At 31.3% G+C, this 24065-nt stretch overlaps 1 protein-coding gene across 12 annotated transcripts in view; it reads left to right on the top strand.

Moving 5' to 3' along the window:
- Positions 1-16847, top strand: part of LOC134691255 (zinc finger protein 271-like) — a 67481-nt gene extending 50634 nt beyond the window's left edge. For 11 of the 12 annotated variants that reach the window (XM_063551650.1, XM_063551653.1, XM_063551652.1 and 8 more), the window contains one exon: positions 7542-16847. In XM_063551650.1, the coding sequence (XP_063407720.1) occupies positions 7628-10321 (2694 nt within the window). In that variant the 5' untranslated portion in view covers positions 7542-7627 and the 3' untranslated portion in view covers positions 10322-16847. Of the gene's footprint in view, positions 1-3331; positions 3425-7541 lie in introns of those variants that run through there. The other variant, XM_063551657.1, reaches the window with a different exon arrangement.
- Positions 16848-24065: the final 7218 nt, after the last annotated feature.

Here is a 24065-nt window from a genome sequence, read left to right as displayed (position 1 = left end):
AATATAAAACGATCATTGAAATATAAAAAAAAATCTGAACGACTGACTCAGTTAAAGCAAGAAATTAAAAAGAAAATGCATTTTTCAACTGGCATCGACTTTGTCATAAGTGAGAAAATCATGCATCTATGAGATAAATAATCCAATATAAATGGCCAGGTATACATCAGGTAGCCTCTTGTATAAATCTTCACAAAACTTAATGAAAAATGTTATTTAGAAACTGACATTTTTAAAATATAAAGGAAACTGGAACTATAAATACTGTAAAGGTTGGCACCGGCAGTAAGTACCGGTCAAAACTGGTCAGTACTGGTCAATTTAGACTGCTTTGGATTCAGCATCATTCATTGCAGGATTCTAAAAAAAAAATTGATGAAACAAAAAGAAAATTTTTAATATTTAGAATAACAGTAACAAACCATGCAATCAAGTATCCACAATTATGCAAACTTTTTTTTTCTCAATCCACAAATATTTGTAACCATTAATTTAAATTTACAGTATCTTTAAAATGATCGAAAGATGATCAAAGATATATCATTGGGTTTCAATTTAAATGGAACATGTATTTATAATTTGTAAAGGAAGCAGAAATCTTGAATAAAATAATCTGTAACTGCAGTGACTTTCAAAAATTTAACATACTTTTGAATGAATAACTATAAGGACAATGAAAAAATTATCAGTTATGAAAAGAGCCGAAGGTGTTCGACACCAACAAATATAAAACTTTAATCGCTGCATCATAAAAGCAAGTTTGTACAAGGAAGCCTTGAACTTTTAAATGTGATCTTACACAAAAACACAAATATTAACTGTCAGATGACAGAAAATTTATAATTAATGAAAAAGGAGAAGAAAAAGTGACCTCAAGGTTTTTTCAAAATGGATACAACTTCAAACAAGCTTCTGATTGTACCAGTGCAGTCTTTTAGTGAACTTACAATACAAGGTCAACAATCATGAATTAATATGGCAGATTTGAATGAAATCGACATGATCTAATTGATTTAAATCATTTTTTAGTGACAGTTTAATTTCCTCCTGAATTGACCCTCATTATTAAATTTCAATAACTGGTAGGCCAGAGTTGAATGGCTCCTGACTATAAGTAGTATGTGCACATTGACTGGTACAGGAATAGATCATTTTCAGAAACTAAATCTCCAAAATCAGTTTCATGCAATAAACTTTTTTAGAGGTTCAAGAAGGGTATACCTAGAAATAATTTGAAAATATAATAATATTGAATGAGCTTCTGTATTAATGGTTATTTGTTATTTTGGGAAAATATTTTTGTTTGTTTGCTAAATGCATTTTTTGATAGTCTGGTTTGAAGGAAACATAATGAATGGTTGTTTTTTGGCAGAAAAAATTATGCAAGATTATGAATAAGTTACACCTCACAAAAAAACTTTTTTTCAGAGATTTGGTATAATATCCCTCCTCAAGGTAAGGAGATCATCCCAGGTTGTCAAGATCTATTTTTTTGGTTAAAGTTTTTCTGGTGAATGAATCTCTTAATAAAAAAGTCTAAAAAGTTTTAGAAATTTATTTATGTCTTGTTAAATTTATGCAGAACTTATCGAAAATTAAGGCGAATTTTGAGCTTGACACATTGGTTATATACTGGTCTTTTATTGAGGACTCAGTTAGTCTGTATGCTGACTTGTATATGTTAATAGTGTTGTTCGGTTGCTTTTTCATTGGCATTTAATGCCTTGTATCTTACTTTAATCAGATTTTAAAACCTTGTATCTTACTTTAATCAGATTTTAAAACCTTGCTTTATCTTTTAAGCAAAGTCCTAAACCAACTGAATGCATGTACCCTTCAAAGCTACCACATTAATTTTACACAGCTGTAACCTATCCTAACATTTTTGTCAAATTTTCATTATTTTCCTACAAAAATGACTAATTCTTGAATCATGCATTTTTTTAGTGCAATTACACAATTTTTATGCTGGTCATTCACTTTCAGTTTTTGTTGAGATGTTTCCAAAAAACTTCACAAGTAGAAAGATTTATTAATTTACATTAAAGAGAGAAAATAAAGTTTAAATGTGCAAATAATTATTTATATAGTTTCTTACTTCAAAGGATAATTGTTCCAATTTTCTTGAATGAAATCATAATGAGGATGACATAGCGTGATCTCACATTCTTTAGATTCAGTGATTTGTTTTAGGATTTATCAAGCTTTTATAATAATCTAACCATTTTTTAAGAAAATACTTAATAGTATACAATTACTAGACTATAATTTATTAAAAGATAACATGTTCAAAGTTCTAGTCTAAGATGAGCAAATCATCAGGAATTTCATTTTTTTCTGAATTCTCTCATATAGGATCATATAGAGCCTCACGATCATTGCACTTGTCCGATTATTTAAAGAAGCAAAAGATGTTTTTATTCTGCCAACAAGTTGTTTCATATTACAAGCTAATCTCTGATAGTTCTTTAACTTCTGCATCCAGGTCAAAAAATGAACAGAAGTTAAATATTATATAAAAGTGAGGATCCTTGAAGGCTAATTCAAATTAACAAAAACTTTTTTAAATTGAAATTAAAATTAAATTGCATTCATGTCAATTTTAAATTAGAAGTACCCTTGTTTTTGTTTAATTTTATTTTCTAAAATTTCTTATGTGTAATATGGAAGTATAATCAAGTGAACTGAGTAATTTGTAGGATTTTATTCGTGCAGATACTTTCTATAAAACAAGACATATTTTAACATTTTTAAAAAGCAAATTTAAATTAAAAGCAAAAAATGATTTTGAAAGAACCAGAGACATATATATATATGTGTATATATGTCTCTGAAAGAACTAAGGATAAGATTTGACTGTTTCCACTGTTGTCAGACATTAAACTGTATCAATTGTATGTAGGTTTGTTTGTTTGTCTGTTTGTTACATGGTTGCTAACCTATTAGAGCTTCAACACTGCATTCAATGTTTGTTTGGTGCTTTGTTACTATACTTTTTCGTGTAAAGACACTGAAGACTTCTAGCTAGCTAAGCTTTACATCCAAGTAGCCCATATGGCTGTCTTCTTTCTGGGTGAAAATCATAGAATACAATTATCTGGCCTAATATAATGGCACCTGTTTCAATGGTTCGAAATTTGCTAATTTGTCAATGATGTTTTTGATACCTATTTAACAATGTGTGTGATATTATCCATAATTGCTACAGAAAAATGACAAGTGATTCACAGTTTGAGTCAAGCAGATCTTTTTCAAAGGATAAATGATGCACCACGCCTCCTCAAAAGGAAACAGTCCTCTAAACATGCACTTGAAAACTTTTTAATCGTTGTTGTCATCTGTGCATCATTAATATCTTTCCGATCAAGGATCTCTGAGGATCGGTACAAGGTGAATTCAGCGAGGAGTGGGAGTCACACGTTGGGTAAATCTGCATATGATTATTGTTTGATTTATTTCGAATCTTGCATTGTCATCGTCAACATCAATTAAAAGTGAAAAATCGTTCACGCTTTGTAAATTTTACAACTATAATGTTTTGAATTTTTATCTATTCTCTATCTGTAATATTTTTAACCTTAGTTTAGATTATTAGATTTAATATCTAGGTAAAAATGATTTTGAAATTAAACTATGAACATTTACACCTGTTGTAAAATAAAGATTTGCAATTTAAAAAAAACAACATTTGTACATGAAAATAAATACACATATAAATTGTAAGGATGAACATAAGTTTCTTAGAAGTGCTGTGTTTGTATTGATTTTTCTAAACTTAACATTATGAACAGATGTGTGTAGGTTTTTTTATACATACGTATATAAAAATAAATTTATATTAGAACATGCAACTATTGATCTACAAAATATGTGTCTTTTAAGTCATTTTTTTGTTTAATTTATAATAAAAATAACCTTTGATAAGAGCAGCTATTGAACTTTAAAAATATATATGTCACTTAAGATGTAATGATTGCTGTTCACATCAAATGCAGTGTCAATTATTACATGCAGTTTTTAATGAGAAACCCAGTATTCTGTTTTCTGTGTAGTGTGGGTTTATTTTTCATTAACTTTTTTTTTTGTCCATCTTTTTAGATTTCTCCTGTCTCTTTATGTTTATTCTGGTTGGGTTTTTTTGTGCCTCATATTTATCCCAATGTAGACTTAGTCAATTGTCCTGCTTCACACAGAGACAAATTGTCTTTCTGATAATTTTCTGAAATTATTATATCAAGAAAATAATAATAGCAAACTCAGTTTTCTTTCTCGATCAGTCAAAATTTCATTCTTCCCATAAGTTTTCATTTTTACCCTCTTGCTCCTATTTCTTTATAAATTATAGGGGTCTTAAATATTTAAAGATCAGATTTCAAGGTTTCAGTATATAGAAATTGAGAACTTCTTTTTTAAAAACATGTTTTGTATAGGTTGCAAAACAGGCATGTCAGTCTTATAGAAATTTAAAGAAAATGAAGAAAACATTATTTAAATACTAATACATCTTTTTAAAAAAACGAATTTTAATAGTCATAAAAAGAATATATTCTTCCTAAATTTACATAAAATATCACCTAATTCATAACTGTCAAATGTTTATAAAGTAGAAGTTTAAACTCCTTGTTTGACCTTCTGTGCATACAGATCTGACCAAATTTTGTAGAACATGCCCCAGGGCTTACAAAGTGCTTCCATGTTACTAGAGGAATGTACATTTCATTTTTTTGGGGACAGATTTTTATAATAAAGAATTTCTATCCATCATGTATGATGAACAGGTAGTAAAAATCAATGGACACTACTTTTTAAATAAAATTTTATTTATTTAAAAAAAAATGAAGAAGTACATTGTACAATGTATATACAAATATCATATTTCAGTGTACTTATGCTAAGTACTAATTCAGAGAAATATTTGTTTCAAATTTTTTATTCAATATATAATAACATGGTAAATGTTATTTTTTTATAAATTGAAATCCTTTCTGGTACCCCTCTAGTTAACAGATTGTCACTTGAATGCAGGGAATAAGTATTGATCTATCATGGAGCCATGCCGAGCCTTGCACCATTTGATTATTTCTCAAGGTTGGAAAATAAATATTGATGTGGAATTCATTTGATATGCTTGCCTACCCACTCACGGTTATTTTCAGTAACCTTTAAGGCATTTAAGCGTATCTACCCTATACATGGGATTTAAATTCCAACTCGCACAGCATTGAATTTATTTGTACACATATGTTTATCTTACAAATAAGGATTTAATTGAGTTTGATTCAGTTCAGAAATTTCAGTTCCACAGGATTTCCTCCTTATTCAATATTTAAAGTGTTTAATAGGTGGTCCAATTTTATTGAAAGGTCATGCAATTAAGACTGCAAGAGTTATTTCCCATTAACATAAATTTTTCATTTGATTTCTGATGCATTAATGTGTCCTTGGAGTGTAGTTTGTGATTTATAGTGTATCAATCATAATTTTCTCTGGATATGACTTTACAAAATGACCTTTGAACCAAGTTATTGTAAAATATCTGCATTATCTGGTGGTCTTTCAGTGTGTAAATGCATCTTGGGTAAGAAATTTATAGGTTTTTACAACCCTGTGGTTTCTGTCAGTAAAGTTTTCTGAAGTGAGGAGTTGTATATTATACAACAGTTTTATTTTTTAAATGGTTGCCCCATAGTGACCCCTACATATGAAAGACCCCATGCGTGTTTTCTGTCCATTTTACAAAATGAATTCATGCATTTATATATTTATTTAATAGCCTATATGACTTGGAAAAATCTGAACCCTGTAGGTAGCAATAAAAGTAAATTTATGTTGTTTTCATGTCCACTACATAACATGCTTTTATCAATTGATGGAATCACGACTCACCAGGAAGAAGACATTATGTGATATTCTTTTTTTGCATCCTGTCCGCCAGGAAACCTGCAGACAAGATATTTTAACACTTATTGATTTTTGTTCCACTGATAGTCTTAGATTTTAAAGATATAGGAAAAAAGCAAGTTTATTACAAGACTGTATTCTCTGTACATATTATTTCAAGCAGAATTGATAAATAAACATGACTTTGTTATTTGTAAAATTATTTAAAAAGAAATAATATTGACTAAAAGGATATGAGGTTATTCTATTATTTTTTAAATTAAGAAAATGTTAGAAACATGTTAGTGCATATAATTCATTTGTCAGGGTATGATTTGTATGGAGAAAGGATTAGAAGAATTATGCAATTTTCTTACCAAATTTGACATGTCAAAAATAAGATATTGAAAAGGATTTAATTGATTAAAAATAAAAGGTAAGAAAATGGGAGAGGAAGGTTAAAATTTTAAAAGGTTTTTTGTTAAGTTTTGTTCTTATTGTGTCATTTTTGTGATCCTGAGATATCAAGTATTTGACTTTGATTTTTCCTGAAGAAGATTTAGGATATATAAATTATATCTATAGTTGTTAATGTTTGTGTCATTTTGGTCTTTTGTGGATAGTTGTCTCATTGGCAATCATACCACATCTTCTTTTTTATATTAGCAGTTTGGATGTATGAAATCAAGTTTTGTTTTTACATTTTTTAATACTTACATTTACAGCTTGTAATTGTAATTGTAATAATTTTATTGCAAATCAGCGTATAGATAAGTGCATTAGCATCAACAACAAATGTAATATAGCAGCTATTCTCTTTTGTTTCAGAAGTGGGGGATGTAGAAGCCTACATTTTGGTCCACTTTGGTTATGGCCTGTATATGCATTAATTTATGTTATATGTACATACTTTCCCAGACAAAAGACTTTTTGATTTATTTTAACATACAGTAGTTAGTTGTGGTCAGAGAATTTATTACTAATTTTGACCTATAAAGCAATACATGGTCATAAATATGTGCATTCATCACCGTAAGCAAGGTGTTTGATGACCAAAAATAGAATACACTGTCAAATGTTGATTGTCACATATAGAAAAAAACTTTTGAAAGGTGTTGGAAGAGTTTGGTGTAAAATATGCACTGGGGATTATTTGATTTTCATGGGTACTAATTTTTGTGGCATATGGGGGAAACTGTGGGGCTACACAAAAAAGCAAAAACTCAAGAACAAAACAATCAAACAAACAAAAAATTGCCAAAGATATTCACAAACTATTATGAAATAATTGTATTTTGTTTTTATCATTACATAGTGTTTCTTGTTTACTGCTTAAGTAAAGTATGTAAAACTGATGTTCTAGACAGTTTTGTGAATACATTATTGTTAGATTCTGATGTTTATGATGTTCGTGGATTCCATGCTTATAGATAAACAACAAATCTAACATGTTTAATTGTTTAACAAAATACATTAAATGCAGAACTTGTAAAACCATTAGGTTTATAAATATCATTAAAAATATATTCATTCTCAATCCATAAATATTGGTACCCATCAGACATAAGAAAATGCACAGTATAATATATGTTTTAAATTAATACCTTTATTTATAATTATATGTTAACATCATTGTAAATTTGTTTATTTTTATATTTCAGATATTCTTGATGACAATGGATAATTTATGCGAATCTCAGAACTTTATCAAATCAGGGATGAATTATATATTTAATATGATGACATAATGGACTTATCAAGGACAAGTGATTCTCAGGGATTCATCAAGAATTCACCATTGACCTTGAATTATCCCCGAACAAGTGAAGGTCATATAGCGAGTTCACCATATACACACAGTAAGGAAGCTGCTAAAGAGATATTAAATTCTCAGGGACTTTTAAACAGCATGGCATTGAACTTTAGTACGAAAGTGGAAGGCCAGCATAGTTCATTCCCATATGGACTTAGTGGTGTGGCCATGCCCAATTACGCATATACGGGTGATTTATATCAATTTACTTCTAACGGGTACCCAAGGAAATCGAGAACATGCAGTTACTGCAGTAAAGTGTTCACTCGATCAACAACGAGACGTTATCACGAGAAACGTTGTCCACGACTACGTGCAGCAGTGTGTGGAATTGTTCAAGATGATGACAAAAAATCAAAATTTCCTCAACTTCCATCACCGCATGGAAGGAACAGTATAGAATCGTCTACCTCAGGATATGATAAATTATCAGGGAATTCATTAAAACCTCATTCGGCATCTACCTCAAAGTTGTCCTCTACCAAATTCAAGGGAGACGACTCATTAGAAAATACAGCTAGTGTAATCATGAAAAAAGAAACTCAGGAACATTTAGCATCTCTGTATGCAGACAAATCACGAGAAATCATGTCTGACTCTCATCCCATGTCTGATCTCCACGCAGCTCTCGCTGCATATAAACAAAGCAATTTCAGAAATATTTCACTCTCTCCATTCCATTTAGGGGCTGCTATGGACTTCAACAAGTCTCCATCACGTACATCTAGTGGTCACCGTGACGATCAGGAATCAATATCAAATGATGAAGGGGCTAATAATGCCAATGGATCTGATGGGGAAAATTTTGAAAAACTGCGACACAGTATTGAAAACGATGATTTAAAATTTGATGAAATGAGTAAGCGAGTTAAAAGAGAATCACCAAGCAGTGATGGAAGAATGATGCCTAGCTTTAATGAGATTGGCAAATCTGAGCAGAATAATAATGGGGAAAACTTAGATCAGTCAGGGAATGCCTCCATTAAATGTGGTGTTTGTGGAAAAATGTTTGCCTCCCAATGGCAGCTACATGTTCATGAACAAATACATACGAAATTTAAACCATACGCTTGTCGGTTCTGTGGAGAAAGATTTTCGAAGGCAGCACTCCGTATTCAGCATGAGAGATTACACGAGACCAATACAAATGACCAGGAGGTATTGGTTAATGCAGAACATACCTGTGTTATATGTGGATCCTCATTTAAGAAAGATAATCTACGTCTACACATGCTGAAATATCATAAAGATGGGCCGTGGTTGTGTAGGGAGTGTGGAAAGGCAGCTGTTTCACATCAAGATCTCCACGATCATTTGAAAAGTCATGACCTCTCATCAACAGAGGCAGAGTCTCTTCAGTATTTACTAGATATGGCTAACGGAACGTTGACAGCGGAGGTCAATGGGGTCAATGACGACATGGAAGATGAGGAACTAGAGGGAGAAAACGAATCTGATTCCAATGAAAATTTAACATCTCCTGAGCAAGAATCACCAGCTGAAATGCCAATGAATATAGATGGAGAGGTTGATCCTAATGAAGAGAAAGAAATGTGCACCATCTGTGGAAGAGATATACCCAAAAGTCACATGGGATATCATTTGAAATCACACGAAGGCCAGAAACCATATGAATGTCCCATTTGTAAGAAACGATTTGGGTACAAAAACAACATGAAGTCTCATATCAAACTCCATGATGGGATTAAGCCATATCAATGTAATATATGTGGAGCCAAGTTCACTAGAGGATCAACCCTTAGAAGACATGCCAGGCGCCATGGTATATCGGCAGAGAGCGTATGGGATCTGTTTGTTAAAAATGATTCTCAACAATCAAACCATGTCAGTAGAGAAAATCATAAAACAGAACTGATGAACCTCTCTGGATCATCAATGGCAGAAATTCCAAATTCAAAGTTTACTGACACCTCACCTTACAGTAACTTTAACAATTTGTTTTCTCATCCTACCTCAGTTGCAATGTCCAATGCTTTATTTATGAATTACCACAATCAGGCCATGGCTGGCGCCTCACTGCCGTCACTCTACTCCTCCCTTCATACTACCTCAGAAATTCCACCGCCTTCAGCGGGGTTTGACACCTCTAGTCAGTCACCACAGAAGGATGCGCTCAATTTATCAGTTCATAAACAAGATGCGGGTACAGACAATGAAATCCCTTCACCTACCTCAATTAGCCGATCAAGGTCAAGGTCATTGAGTGGATCGGAGAGTATCAAGAATGACTTTCTGGGTACCAGTTTGAAAGTAGACTGTTCAGATGTTGGCATACAAGTTAAAAGCTGCTGTAAAATGGGAATGGATATTCCCTTGATGATGGGAGCATGTAGTCCCAGCGATAATGCCAGTATTCAGTCAGGAGATAGTGCTGCCAATCTAGCAGCATTGGAGAACTCACCAGATAATATTGCTTCATTACTTGCTGGGGGTAAACTTTTCAAGTGTGAACATTGCGAATGCTACTTCTCAGAATATGCGATGTACAGAATTCACTCGAAGATTCATCCAGGAGGCAAATCCTCGCCATTTTCCTGTCCGATATGTAGTGAAGATTGTCATGATAAGGTGTATTTTTCCTTACATGTATCTGAACATTTACGATGATCCTTCTAGATGTAGAAGTAGAAGAATCGAAGTAGTTATTAGAAAGAAAAACAACTTTGTTCGTTCAACCTCGGGGAATCATTATTTTGTATTGTTTTTGCAGTACACTGTTTTTGTGGACGTTCACTATTGCGGGTATATTGATATTGTAATTGAATTATTTTCTGTCCACATGAATATGTGTATCGTATATTTGTTATTAGAAAATTGTGATTTAATATGTAGAAAGGCAAAAGGTTTTGGATTTCTAGCAATTGTTTATTTTATAATTCAGCAAAAGAAATTTCAACCAATTTGTGATGAAAAATATTTGACACATCTTGCAGATCTCTAGTTTTTTGTTTGTAATAAATATGAGAGTTGAACATTTATATTTTGTTGCCTCATATTGTTTAGATACTATAAACAAATTTAACTTTTTACCCGGAACAAATAAAAATAATAATTTGAAATCTAATTTAGTATTTTAAAAGAAAAATTCTGTTTTGTTTGTCATTTCTTGGAACATTTTGTAAAAGAAATCCACATTTTTTTGTTTCTTACTGCATAGTAATTTCACTGTTTTTTACTGGGTACGAGTTGTAGAATAATAAATGCAAAAGTTGATTTTTTTTCAATTTGTTGTAATTTGTAAATAGTTGAATTGATTATATATATATATTTACATTATATTATATACACAACAGATATGATGGCGAAGCAACATTTTTTTATCAGGGTAAAATTCTTGCCCACAAGATACCTCTAAAACTACACTATATATGGTAGAACTCTCAGGTTAAGAAGGAGTTAAAAAAGTATTTTTTAAATTTCAGGGGATATATTCATTGACCATTTACCCAACCTCAGGCTACAATAACTACATCTTAGAAGTGATTTATTCAGTCAGACAACTCAGGTTAAGAAGGATTTACATTCTTATCAAGACATACTTTTCAAACTCTGCAACAATGATCAAGGGGGAACAACTTTGAAATGTCAATATTGTTTTTAAGGGGAGATAATTTAATAAATGCATGTAACTAAAAACAAAAATTAATACAATAATTTTGGAACCTTGCAAATTTTCATTAAATTTATAAATAAGTTTGAAAATTCATATATATACATATGTTGAAACAATTTTTTTCAAATAAAAAAACTAAGTATTTTATATTATTCTAATTAGACATGGTCTTTCAGGAAGAACTTTGGCTTAAACCTGGCTTTACACCAAGTTCAGAAAAAGACTTCTTGACCAAAGAAACCCCTGTCTCATTTTAAAGTTAGTAATTATTTATTTACCAGTATACCTCAAATTGGACTCCCAATATTTATGAGTTTGGGTCCATGTTATGCTTTTTAAGCACTGAGCCAGCTTATTTGTATATAAAATTTAATCTTGTAATATAATTGACTCAGCTTGCTCTTTTTATGCCATTGTTCTAATATATGACCTCGACAGTTAAATGTAGTAAATATTGTAAAGTATCTATATCTATATACATATAATTATATATTAGTAGTAAATCCATGCCTAAGAGTGGAGACTTGGTTTAAAATTTCTCCTCATTTCATTGTTTTAGCACTGTGTTGGTGGAATGTCAGATACTTCAGGTTAAGAATACCATGTGACTTTTTATTGAGCTAAAATTAACAAATGAATATATTTATTTTCATGTGACTTCATTTCTAGTCTGATGTTCTTAAAAAGGTCTTATCTTTAATTTGTTTATTGCTATTACTGTCTTATAGTTTTCTGTAACGGACAGTTAAAGATAGAAGGCAAACATTAGAAACTGCAAATAGAATGAAAAGACAACATCATAGCCCTCCCCTCCTCATCCAAAAACAATGTCCCCCCCCAAAAAAAATCTAAAAACATTACATGCTAATCCCTTCTTTAACCAAAAATAAACTCAGTTTCCTTTAAAGAGTATATACACTCTGTTTTTTGTATTTTGTGTCATATTTAGTCTACGAATTTTGACAGCTTCAGTTATGAGGTGGGATAGGACCTTTATCGAGACTCTGGGATTGAGTGTTTTTAAGCTTGGAATTTCGGGATCTGGGAATTCTTTTTTCGAATTACGGGATGTGGGGATTTAAATTTATTCAAATTGAGGATCTCAGGATCTAAGAATTTCCTGTTTGTTAAGCCCTGGATTTCAAGATCAGAATACCCCACCCCCCAGTAATAAAACATAGAAATGGAGAGAAATATTTATTGCTCAAGTCAGTTATGCACTACCTCTGTTGATGAAATACCTCATAAATATGATGTTATAAATAGTCGTGTTTTCAATTTATTTGTTGCACTTTTTCGCTCTGTAGTTTTGCCTCATAATTATACATAGAGCTCATGTAACATTGAAGAATTACCTCATTTCATAGTAATATGTTCTAGATATATATCTATATAAATATATATATATTTGATTTTTTGTTTTGTTTTGTATATTAAAATTGATGATTTTTTAATGATATATGCCTACTGCTTATGATATTGTATATGTGTTTTTGACTAGTGGCGACTTGTGGACTTGAAAAAAATCAACAAATCTTGGCCAAAATATTGTACTAATTTTACATGTTTTTTTTAATATAGAAAATACTATTCAGGCTGCTGGGTATTTCTTGGATTACTTGTTTGAGTAGCTTTTTTTTGGAGGGGGGGGGGGTTTTCTTTCTATGTATTAGTTTGTTTTGATTTAGAAGATTTATGAAATTTTACTTTCACTTTCAAGTTGAAAAAGTTTACCTGACAGTGGAAACTAAACTTACTATCATCACAATATTCTTATTTTGGAATCAAGATAGAATTCTAAGGTTTTACATTTTGTACTTCATAATTATTACACATGACAAAATTGCCCCTTAAAATCTAAATAACAGGGTATTATATAAGTGATATTTTAAGTTGTTTTGACCAAGGTTTGTTGATGATATTAAGCTAGAGGTATGTTTGTATGCCTGCTACCACATTGTGTATGTACATTAGATATGAAAATTTTCCTTGTGGGTATTGTAAAATGTGGATAGTCTATTTAGAACTATCAAAGTATACCTCTTGTACAATACCCATCATGCAATTGTGTCGAAACGGGTCCGTATTTAATCAGAATTTATTTATATTGAAAGAAAGTTTGACCTTTTCTACCTCTAAAAGATATAAATAACTCTATACGCAAAGATGATCTTTTATCTCTAACGCAAACAACATTACCGGTCTAAGTCACATTTTTGTTATTTACATTCACTTTTATTTACATTTGTTTATTAAGTTAAATTTAAGAATAGTTGAAATGTTATTTCATCTAAATATAGATATTTAAGTACAGAATGTCACTTTTGACCTAAAAACTTACCTGAAATTGATATTTCCAGAGCTCCAGTATTTTTATTGGTGAAGCATTATTTTGCTCAAGTTTATGTACAGTACAGTCTCATAGAATATTTCCCTCATTTAGTGCTACTTTCCCTTTATACCTCATTTATAATCTGGACAGGTTTTAATATAAATCTTTTATTGTTTTGCAAAAGGAAAATAAATATTTTTTTTCTTAATATTATATATTCCAATTGAATGTGACATGAAATTTTAAATTTTGGCTTGTCTTTTTACAAGATGCTATCATATCTTTTACCTCATATATCAACTAAATAACCCAGAAAACTTACAAAATCTTTTTTTCAAGGGAGATAATTTCCTTATTTAAAGGGGAAAAAATTATAAAAATATAGTCTGGGTACCTAGCTCACTGTTATAAAATAAAACCAGCAGAATATATTTTACAATTATTTGATGTTAGAGAAAATGCCCTTTAAGAAAATTAAACTGCCAACAAATATAATTTCTATTTTTTTTTAGTCTGCCATGTTTTGGTTTAAATTGTCAAAACTCATGGAAAAGGAAACAATCTAATATAGTAAACAGTCTACTTTTTTACAGTGATAACTTTTATTTACGTATTTTTCTCATGTCTAGTAAATTCAATTCTAACAAGTCTTCAAAATTAGTCATCCCCCTGACTCTTCAGTGTAAAGCTGTGTTTTCTCCACTCCAGGATTCCAGGCTGAAATAATATTTCTGTCTCTTCAATAACATCTGCATTTCATATTTGTATATTCTACCTCATATTTTGTTGTTTTATAAATAATTTATTACATTGAATATCTTTGTTGGGACCCTTAACTTACAGTCGTTAAGTAAATAAATGTATGTAATATGTCTCTGAAAGAAAATCCTATGAATGAAAAAAATTATATGATGCTGTTCGAGTTCTGCTCAATGACAGATGTATGTGTATAATTTCTTAAGTTTTTTCATCATATTTTGTATTTTCTGTTGAAAGGTCATGGTATATTTTACTTTGCATCTTCAAATTCACTGCAGCAAAAAAAATCCATATAAGTGAAATCAACAAATTCTTATTGTACACTGACAAAATGATATTTTTAGAAAAACTAACATACAGTTTACATGTACCATCTTTAGATTTGGACTTAAAAGAAAGATTTTCAAAACATTTATTTACTCTTTCACAGCAAAAACAAAAAACTGCATTTGTCTGTATTCTTTGAATGTTTAGAAGGATATTTTAGGATTAAAAAAATGTAAGAATATAAAAAGCAACATTTTAAACACATGTCCATAACAGTATACACATGTTGACTGCAAGGTCTGTGACAATGTTTACATGTAAAGAATTATTTTGACCTTGACACTTGTTGCCGCTGAGGTGAATTTGAGGGTAAGATTTTTACTGTGCAAATGTAGACCAATTATAATGGGATCAGCTGTAATTTTTGTTGGTGGTATTGTTGCTAAGGAGTTTAGAAATACATCAGAATTGAAATCAAAATGGTCAATAATTCAAAAGTTTCAAGTAGAATAATTTTTTTTGTGAACTTTTACAGCAAAACATAGAAAAAACCAATATATATGTTTAAGTACTGTGTATATATGTATAAACAAGAAGATTTTCATTTTAGAAAAAGTAACACAACAAACAACAAAATCTATTAATCAGTATAAGGGAGACAACAAAATTTGTTAATCAGTGTAAGGGAGACAATCATGCTTTTACAGTAAAATTATTACTGGTTTAAATTTTGAATTGTTCACCATTTTGAAGTTGTATGTATAGAAAGGACTATAATTCAGTGAGAATGTGTTTATATTCAAGTCCTGCTTGTTGTATATATATTTTAGATACCAGACACAAGTTGTTAAAGTTTTGTTTTAGAACTGAATCCAGATGAAAGAAGAAGCTTCTTATTGTTTTTGTTTTTTTCTATTTTTTTTAAGGTTTTCTGTTGATGATGGTGGCTTATGAATGACTTTTGGAATATTTCAGCCGTAACAGTATAATTTACATTTACATTTAAATTAAGATAAAAAGAAAGTTTGGAAATGTTTTGATTATGTGTAAATGCAGAAAGAACTATTAATGTTCAACTTTTCACTAGAAATTTTTCAAAAATCTATTTAGTTTTTGTATAAGATTTTTTTTTATACTGCTAGAACATTCTAGTGACTCTTATTATGAAACATTTATTTTATGTTTATAAACATTGGCTTTAAGTAGAAGTTAAAGGCAGTCATTCAAAATCCATTAGCATTAACAGGAACTAATACCAGAAGATGAAGTAAAATTTCGAAGAAAAATAACTAAAACAGGTGCTTGTTTTTATTTGGTGACAAAAATATTCCAGATAAAGTGTGATAAAACAGTTCTTTACCGGTTCTGAGTTTTTTTATTATGTTGCAAGGGGCCATGTGATTAGACAAAAAAGGGAGATAATTTGGAAATAATATTTTTTTCTGGGAAGTATGAATTACATTTTTCTGAAGTATTATACATTTTGATCTACAGAAGAGGATCCTAAATTTATGTAAAAATTTATATATGTCTATCTTATATATAGTAGTTTCTCTATATTCTATTGTTCATATATATTTTTTGTTTGTTATGTCATTTTTGTTACTCATTATTCTTTTTATATTACTTTTCATGTTTACGTCTGATGGAGGGCCTGACCTTCAAATGGCATGCATAATTTATTAGTACAGGGTGTTCTATATTTTCTCTAATCTAAGGCTCATTTCATCGCAGATTCATTCAATATTTACTCCATTGCTTTTAGGAAACATATCTATACTGTTTGTTTTTTTTGCTTGCTAAAAATATTTCAAATTTATAGTAAAAATTTAGAATATGATTCAAAATTCAGTATTAGGAAAGGTCATTTGAAATTATACTCATCATTTTTAAATATTTTTGTCTTCACTTTTCACAAAAGATTGCATCTTATTTTGATATATGTCATACTTCAACCATTTTGATTGGTTGTTTGAAGGTCAGACCTCAGAAGAACTACAGCATTGTTATTAAGGGGAAATAACACCATCTGTTACAAAGGGAGACAATTACATCTATTGTACAGAGTCTAGTTTTTCGTAGTACACAGACTATATTGTTAACTAGATAAATGGCATCTGCCATACTTGTAGCCATTAACAGAAAATAAATATTTTCACATATCATTGAGTTTATGGTTTAAAATTTGTTGCCTCAAATATTCATATTGATATCATCTACTTCATCCATATATTAGAGGCCTCTTTAACTTAGTGCATTAAATATAAAAAAGAAGATTTGGTATGATTGCCAATGAGACATCTCTCCACAAGAGACAAAATGGCAATGAAATTAACAACTATAGGTCATTGTACGGCCTTCAACAATGAGCAAAGCCCATTTATGCATAGTCAGCTTTAAAAGGCCCCAAGATGACATGTAAAACAATGTAAATAGTTCATCTACAGCAGTCACTAGCTTGTCAACACTAAAGGAGCCAGTTCAAATGAAAAAAGAAGATGTGGTATGATTGCCAATGAGACAACTCTTTACAAAAAACTAAATGACACAGAAATTAACAAATATATGTCATGTCTGCATGTGTCAGGTGTGTAAGACTCTGGGTTGTTACTTTTCCTGCCAAACTCACAGTTCTCTCCAGGCATATCCAGGCTTCCTTCACCGATAATAATTGGTATAGCCATAATTGCTAAAAGTCCCATTAAACACTAATAATCAATCAATCAATCAATCAATCCAGATATCTTCAGAAGGAAACATGTTACTAACATATAGAGACCATATAAAAAAGAAGATGTGGTATGATTGCCAATGAGACAACTATCCACAAAAGACCAAAATGACACAGACAATAACAACTATAGGTCACCGTACGACCTTCAACAATGAGCAAAGCCTATACCGCATAGTCAGCTTTATAAGGCCCTGATAAGACAATGTAAAACAATTCAAACGAGAAAACTAACGGCCTTATTTATGTAAAAAAATGAACCAGTTCATTTCTTTCACAAAACATGACTTATCTGTAATTTGTCTAAGTGTTTTTGATCTTAATTAGATATTCTTTGTATAGAATCTTACCTGAATAATTCAGTTGGCAACTTGCAACCCCAAGAACCCTCCTCCTGGATCTGCCACTGCAAAAAGTCAAATATGTATATTCATCTACATTGATTCTTTGACCTGAAATAATGTGCACTTCAAGGAAAATTAAATATTGGTATCATGGCAATGAGATACAGGACGGAAAATAGAAACAACAAGGTATCTGCATACAACATACAGATTGTCTAACTCTGAATTAAATGTATTATACAAATGAGTTATGTCATTGCTGCTGCAGTCAAATAGAAACAACAAGGTATCTGCATACAACATACAGATTGTCTGGCTCTGAATTAAATGTATTATACAAATGAGTTATGTCATTGCTGCTGCAGTCAAATAGAAACAACAAGGTATCTGCATACAACATACAGATTGTCTGGCTCTGAATTAAAAGAATTATACAGATGAGTTATGCCATTGCTGCTGCAGTCTAGTACATCTTTTACTGACAGCTTCATTTGTTCCACGTAAAGATTATGAAATAAGACATGCTGTTGATTCTATATTATTCGTTGAATACCAACTTCCGTGGGTACAGGTGTACCAAGTATTCATATGTTCAACGAAATCAAAATTTCTATTAGGTTGTATGCAGACTTTGGTACAACCATGAAATCACATATCCACTAAAAGGCAAGTTTTCCGCAATACACGAAAATTGGTACCTACGAAAGTATAAAGTGAATCCACAGTGGTTAAAATTGAACAGATCACAAATTCATGATATGTTGTTTTAAATATTCTAAAAGTTAGGTATCATTGAGACCAAAACTCCTGTCTAGTATTGAACATTTTAACGTGCATTAAACCAAAAATAAAGAGCCAAACTAATCAGTCAAGATAAACAAGGGCAAGTTTTACCTTAGGGAACATTAACCTCAAATTACACATAAGCGATCATTTACACCAGAATATGGTCATTGTATCGTGGTCCTGCTAGAAGCACTGATTACTCAAAATGAACAGTACCCTTGGGTTCTACATGTTCTTGACACTATATAAGTTATAATACAGGAGAATGCTTCCTCTGGCATCTACATTTACCTTTTAAGTTCGACTGCACTCTAGTTAATATACTGACGTCAGTAAATTCAGAGTTTCATCTTTCTATATGACCTGTGCATATTGATCAACATAATAATATTTTCGCTTATAGAGCTGGAAAAAAACCCACCAAAACTCAGAAGTGGAAGTGAAGCAACACACAATGACTAAAAGCATAAACGACAAACAGACAAAAAGTCTACCGTGAAGTAAATACTTCATAGGATAAACAAAAATTAGCAGCACGAACCTCAACAAATAACTGGAGGTGTCTCAGGTATTCTCCTAGGGACTGATTTCAGCTACATTATCGGAAATCAAGGATTTGTATAGTAACTATACAAATCCTTGATTTCAGTTAACACGAACATTTGAACCATAATGCAAAAAGTAAAAACACAAAAATACCGAACTCCGAGGAAAATTCAAAAAGGAAAATCAAAAATCAAAAGGCAAAATCAAAAGTCCAAACACATCAAACGAATGGGTAACAATGCAACAAGTGTGATCTCAAACTAAAAAAAGAAATAAACTAATTAATAAGTAACCTTATAAGTACGTCTGAGTCAGTGACAACTCTACAACAGATGTATCCATTGGATCGCCATCAATGATGGTGATACATGGCTGTGTACATAATGTATATAAAACTCGTCAAAACATCAACCCAACAATGTTAGATCTGTAAATTTGCTTCCGCAAATTTTTGGTTCTTCCCTCGCCGGGATTCGAACCCATGCTACTGTGATATCGTGACACCAAATCGCCTGCACTGCAGCCGTCCCGCTAGACCACACGACCACCTGGGCTCTACAATAAAAGAGCTTTCGCTGGCCGTGTGTTACCTTTCCTCGTGAGTTTTAATCTAGCGGCGTACTACAGTACATGATATATAAGGCATGACGCGGGCCAGCGAAAGCTCTATTATTGTAGAGCCCGGGTGGTCGTGTGGTCTAGCGGGACGGCTGCAGTGCAGGCGATTTGGTGCCACGATATCAAAATAGCATGGGTTCGAATCCCGGCGAGGGAAGAACCAAAATTTTGCGAAAGCAAATTTACAGATCTAACATTGTTGTGTTGGTAAACATCAACCCAACAATGTTAGATAACGATATCACAGTAGCATGGGTTCGAATCCCGGCGAGGGAAGAACCAAAAATTTGCGATAGCAAATTTACAGATCTAACATTGTTGGGTTGATGTTTAGACGAGTGGTATATACATTATGTACACAGCCATGTATCACCATCATTGATGGCGATCCGATGGATACATCTGTTGTAGGGTTGTCACTGACTCAGACGTATATAAATATATATATACACGAGTCTAAATTGAAAACTACGTTCAAACCTATGATTGCGTTGGATAAAAACCGCAATTTTTATACGTGTGCATGTCAAACAAATTTCGTTGAAGAAGGGTCTAAAAACAGCACAAACAACATTTTCCAAAAGACCAAAAAAGTGAAAAAGTATATTTAAACAAAACGCATTTGACTAACAGGTCGAACAACTGATGTTCTTTAACCCTGCTGACTGCCATTGACGATTGATATATATATACACGAGTCTAAATTGAAAACTACGTTCAAACCTATGATTGCGTTGGATAAAAACCGCAATTTTTATACATGTGCATGTTAAACAAATTTCGTTGTAGAAGGGTCTAAAAACAGCACAAACAACATTTTCCAAAAGACAAAAAAAGTGAAAAAGTAAATTTAAACAAAACGCATTTGACTAACAGGTCGAACAACTGATGTTCTTTAACCCTGCTGACTGCCATTGGCGATTGCCAAATAAAATTGATCACAAGATGTAACAAAATGGATCTTAAAATAAATTTAATACTAAACAGAAAAACTTTTTAAACTTGTGGCCGCGATGTTATGCCACACACATACGGTGTCAATATATATATATATATTGATTCTTGGTTGCTTGACATCCAGTGGCAAATATAGCATGTTTAGGACCACAACAAGTTCCACAACAAGTTAACGATGAATTTCAATTGAATCAATTAGTTGAACTGAAAGATTTTTATCGGATTCAGTAATTAAAAACGATCCAATTTAGGCTCAAATATAAAAAATATACCAAATATAGCGAAAAATGTCACTTTTCAGATGTTTTTTGTGTTCATCCTCAACCTTTATATATGTTATATTATATAGTTATATTATAGTTCAAAGATATGACTGTAATATTGTTTCTGTCTATGAAGAAATTACATAAAAAATTTGGTGCACACTGAATAACGCGCATAGCGGGTTATTTAACAGTGTGCACCACATTTTGTTTTATGTTATTTCGAATAGACAGAAAAAAATATTACAGTCATTTCTTATAATTTAATTCTAAATTTCATTTTAAACCGTAGAAAACCATGAAAAAACTTTGATGACGTATCGGTCACATGACTAAATTATGTCTATGGGCTCATAACAAAATAACGTCAGCCAATCAGAAGACGCGTTATACACAAAATTAAATTATCATAAAAACAACTTTCATTTCAATATTAAGGATGAACACGATTGCGGCCACTTTCGTTTTACCCGAAAACCGTTTAAAAATTAACAAAAATGCTAGAATTTTGAAGATTTCAGTAAATTAGTTTGACTTAATGGTGCTAGTACCCGATATATATGTGCATTGTTTTGTCAAAAACAGGCTATACTTGTGAAGCAGAAGAATTCTACTGTTCAATAAATAACTAAAAGTATACATTATAACAATTTTGTAAAACTGGTATATTTTGGGGCCAAAAATGGGTCTTACTGGACCTACTCCTTTGTGTTTGGATGAAGAAATTGAGCAGGATACAATATCAGTCTAATACTTACAAGTGAAACCTTTTAATAACTCATATGCGAAGTTAGTCGGTAATTCTGTGTGGATTCAGTAAATCTACTATTCGCAGCTAATCTTGAACAAAGTTGTAGAGTGTAGTTTATGATTAATTTATGCAGTCAATCCGGTTATTTTATGTCATGCATGGACCAAAGATAGGATTGAGGGTATAATATGTTGGATCTGTCCGTCAGTCCCCAAGTTTCTCCGTCCGTTAGTGCTTTTGTCTGAAATTAAACAACTGAAATTCATATAACTTTATAAATAATATGGACATACAATGTAGAGTACATATCGACAAGAAATTATGATTCCATTCTTTTTCTAAGAGTTATTTCATGCGCTTTGAACAAGAATTTAGGCCGTAATATACTACTGCAACGTACCGCAACTCTGCTGAAAGTAGACAACATAATTTGTAGCCTTGGATCCGGCCCAATCTAGCTGACAAGATTAGCCAGGACCCCAGGCTACATAATTTGATGAAACTATGATGATAATAAGGACATAATATGTATAAATATGTATATATATGTTAGCGGCAATAAGTGAAATTAGGCATTAAGCTTAAATCCTAGGCAATAAGCTAACGCCTAGGCAATAAGTCTAATGCCTAAATGATGTTAGGCATTAGTCTTAAATCCTAGGATTTTAGCTTAAATCCTGAAAAATGTGTCCAGGCATTAAGCTTAATGCCTAAAATATAAATGCGAGTAAATAAAAAAAAAATTATTCAATTAAATAAAAATCATACATTTGATACGTAATAAAATTATGAGAACTGAAGTTTAAAATGTCATCTCCTGGAAATAAAATCACAGATAAAATAAGTTTTTCTATTAAAACTCATCAAATATTACTTATAAAACATGAAAACTTGATACAAATTTGTGTTAAAATCATTTGTTATCACAAGTTGTCGAACTGTGGCCCCGACTATTGCACTTTCTCCCGCTTTTCTTGCATTTGCACCGGTTACTTAAACATTTAGTTTTACAAGAACATTTGAAAAATCCTTGACCTCCGGATAATGACTGATGGGTTGCTGCCTCACGTACACTTAAAGTTGTTTCACAATTAATTTCATCTTCCAGAATTAAATTTTGTTTACATATTCCCATCTCATTTGTTCCAAATGTTCCTAGAAGTTGTCCAAATCATGTAGCCACAACAGCATTGCCCTTATCGTTGACCCGAAAAAAATATCAATTAGATTACAAACCACCTCTGATGCACATTTTAAGGTAAGGGCTTTAATGTTACAAAATTTGGTAAGGTGGTCTTGAAATACCATAATAAATTTATAGTTTCCATCTGGGTTTGGTTGACAATCCATCAAATCAACTTGTCTTCTACTGTTAAAGTCTTCAGATAAAATGGTTTCACTACTACTCCATTCCCTAGATGTTTTTTTTTATATTGCAATTTTCACAAAGTGACAGAAATAATTCACGTGAAATGTTAGCATATCTATTACTTAGTTGTTTTATCATGCGATCTCTGCCGCCATGACCTGTTTCTTTATGTGCCTTTTCCAAAATACCATAGAGTTCCTCTAGGAAGACATAAATTTTGAAATTTCCCTCGTCATTCTCGCTGACTTTAGTTATCAACCTCTCAAAACCACCAATGTTAAAAATGTCATACCTTCTTAACTTGTAGTAATCTTTTGTCAATTTCTTTTCTGATGATTCCAAAAGTTTAATCTTTGCCAAAAGATCATGGTACTTTGCTCTAGGGTATATGCTCCTTGTTTTCCCTGATTCGAATTTAGACCTCAAAGATTCAAGAAATAAATGGTATTAGCAAAAAATCATATCTTAATTTTGTCTACTTTTGACCAGTTCAAACCAGCTTGACCAGTGAAGTGTTGTCACGGAATAGAAGTTCCTTCATAATATAAGTTCCAAATGGAAAAAATATTCTGGAACATTACTTCCACAGGAATAAATATTACAGTAGATGTTCCTAACGGAATAAATAGAATTATATAAAATATTTGTTCCATCAGTTACAGGTATTATGACATTGTTTATAATAAAGTTTCCACTGGAACTTCTGTTAGGTGGAACAAATATACGTTGACAGTGTAAACATTTTCAAATAATTATTATTAGGATTATATAGAATCTCCCCTTTTTATGGGATCACTTTTTAAAATCTTATCTATTGTTTATACTTCCACAAATTAGTATGAGTTAATTTTGTTTTAAAAAAGAAAAGTGCTAAAATTTGAAGATTTGTCAGATAAACGTATATTAATATTAGGAATATATATAATTAAGAAAATACTTTATTTCAAGAAAAATCACTAAAAACACTTAAATTATAAAATTTCACTTATTGCCTAAAATCATGTACGGCAATAGG

The sequence above is a fragment of the Mytilus trossulus genome, chromosome 11 (genome assembly GCF_036588685.1).
Source record: "Mytilus trossulus isolate FHL-02 chromosome 11, PNRI_Mtr1.1.1.hap1, whole genome shotgun sequence".
Classification (NCBI taxonomy): Eukaryota; Metazoa; Mollusca; class Bivalvia; order Mytilida; family Mytilidae; genus Mytilus; species Mytilus trossulus.
Note: the sequence above shows the minus strand (reverse complement) of the source record. Positions and strands in the feature narration are given on the sequence as shown.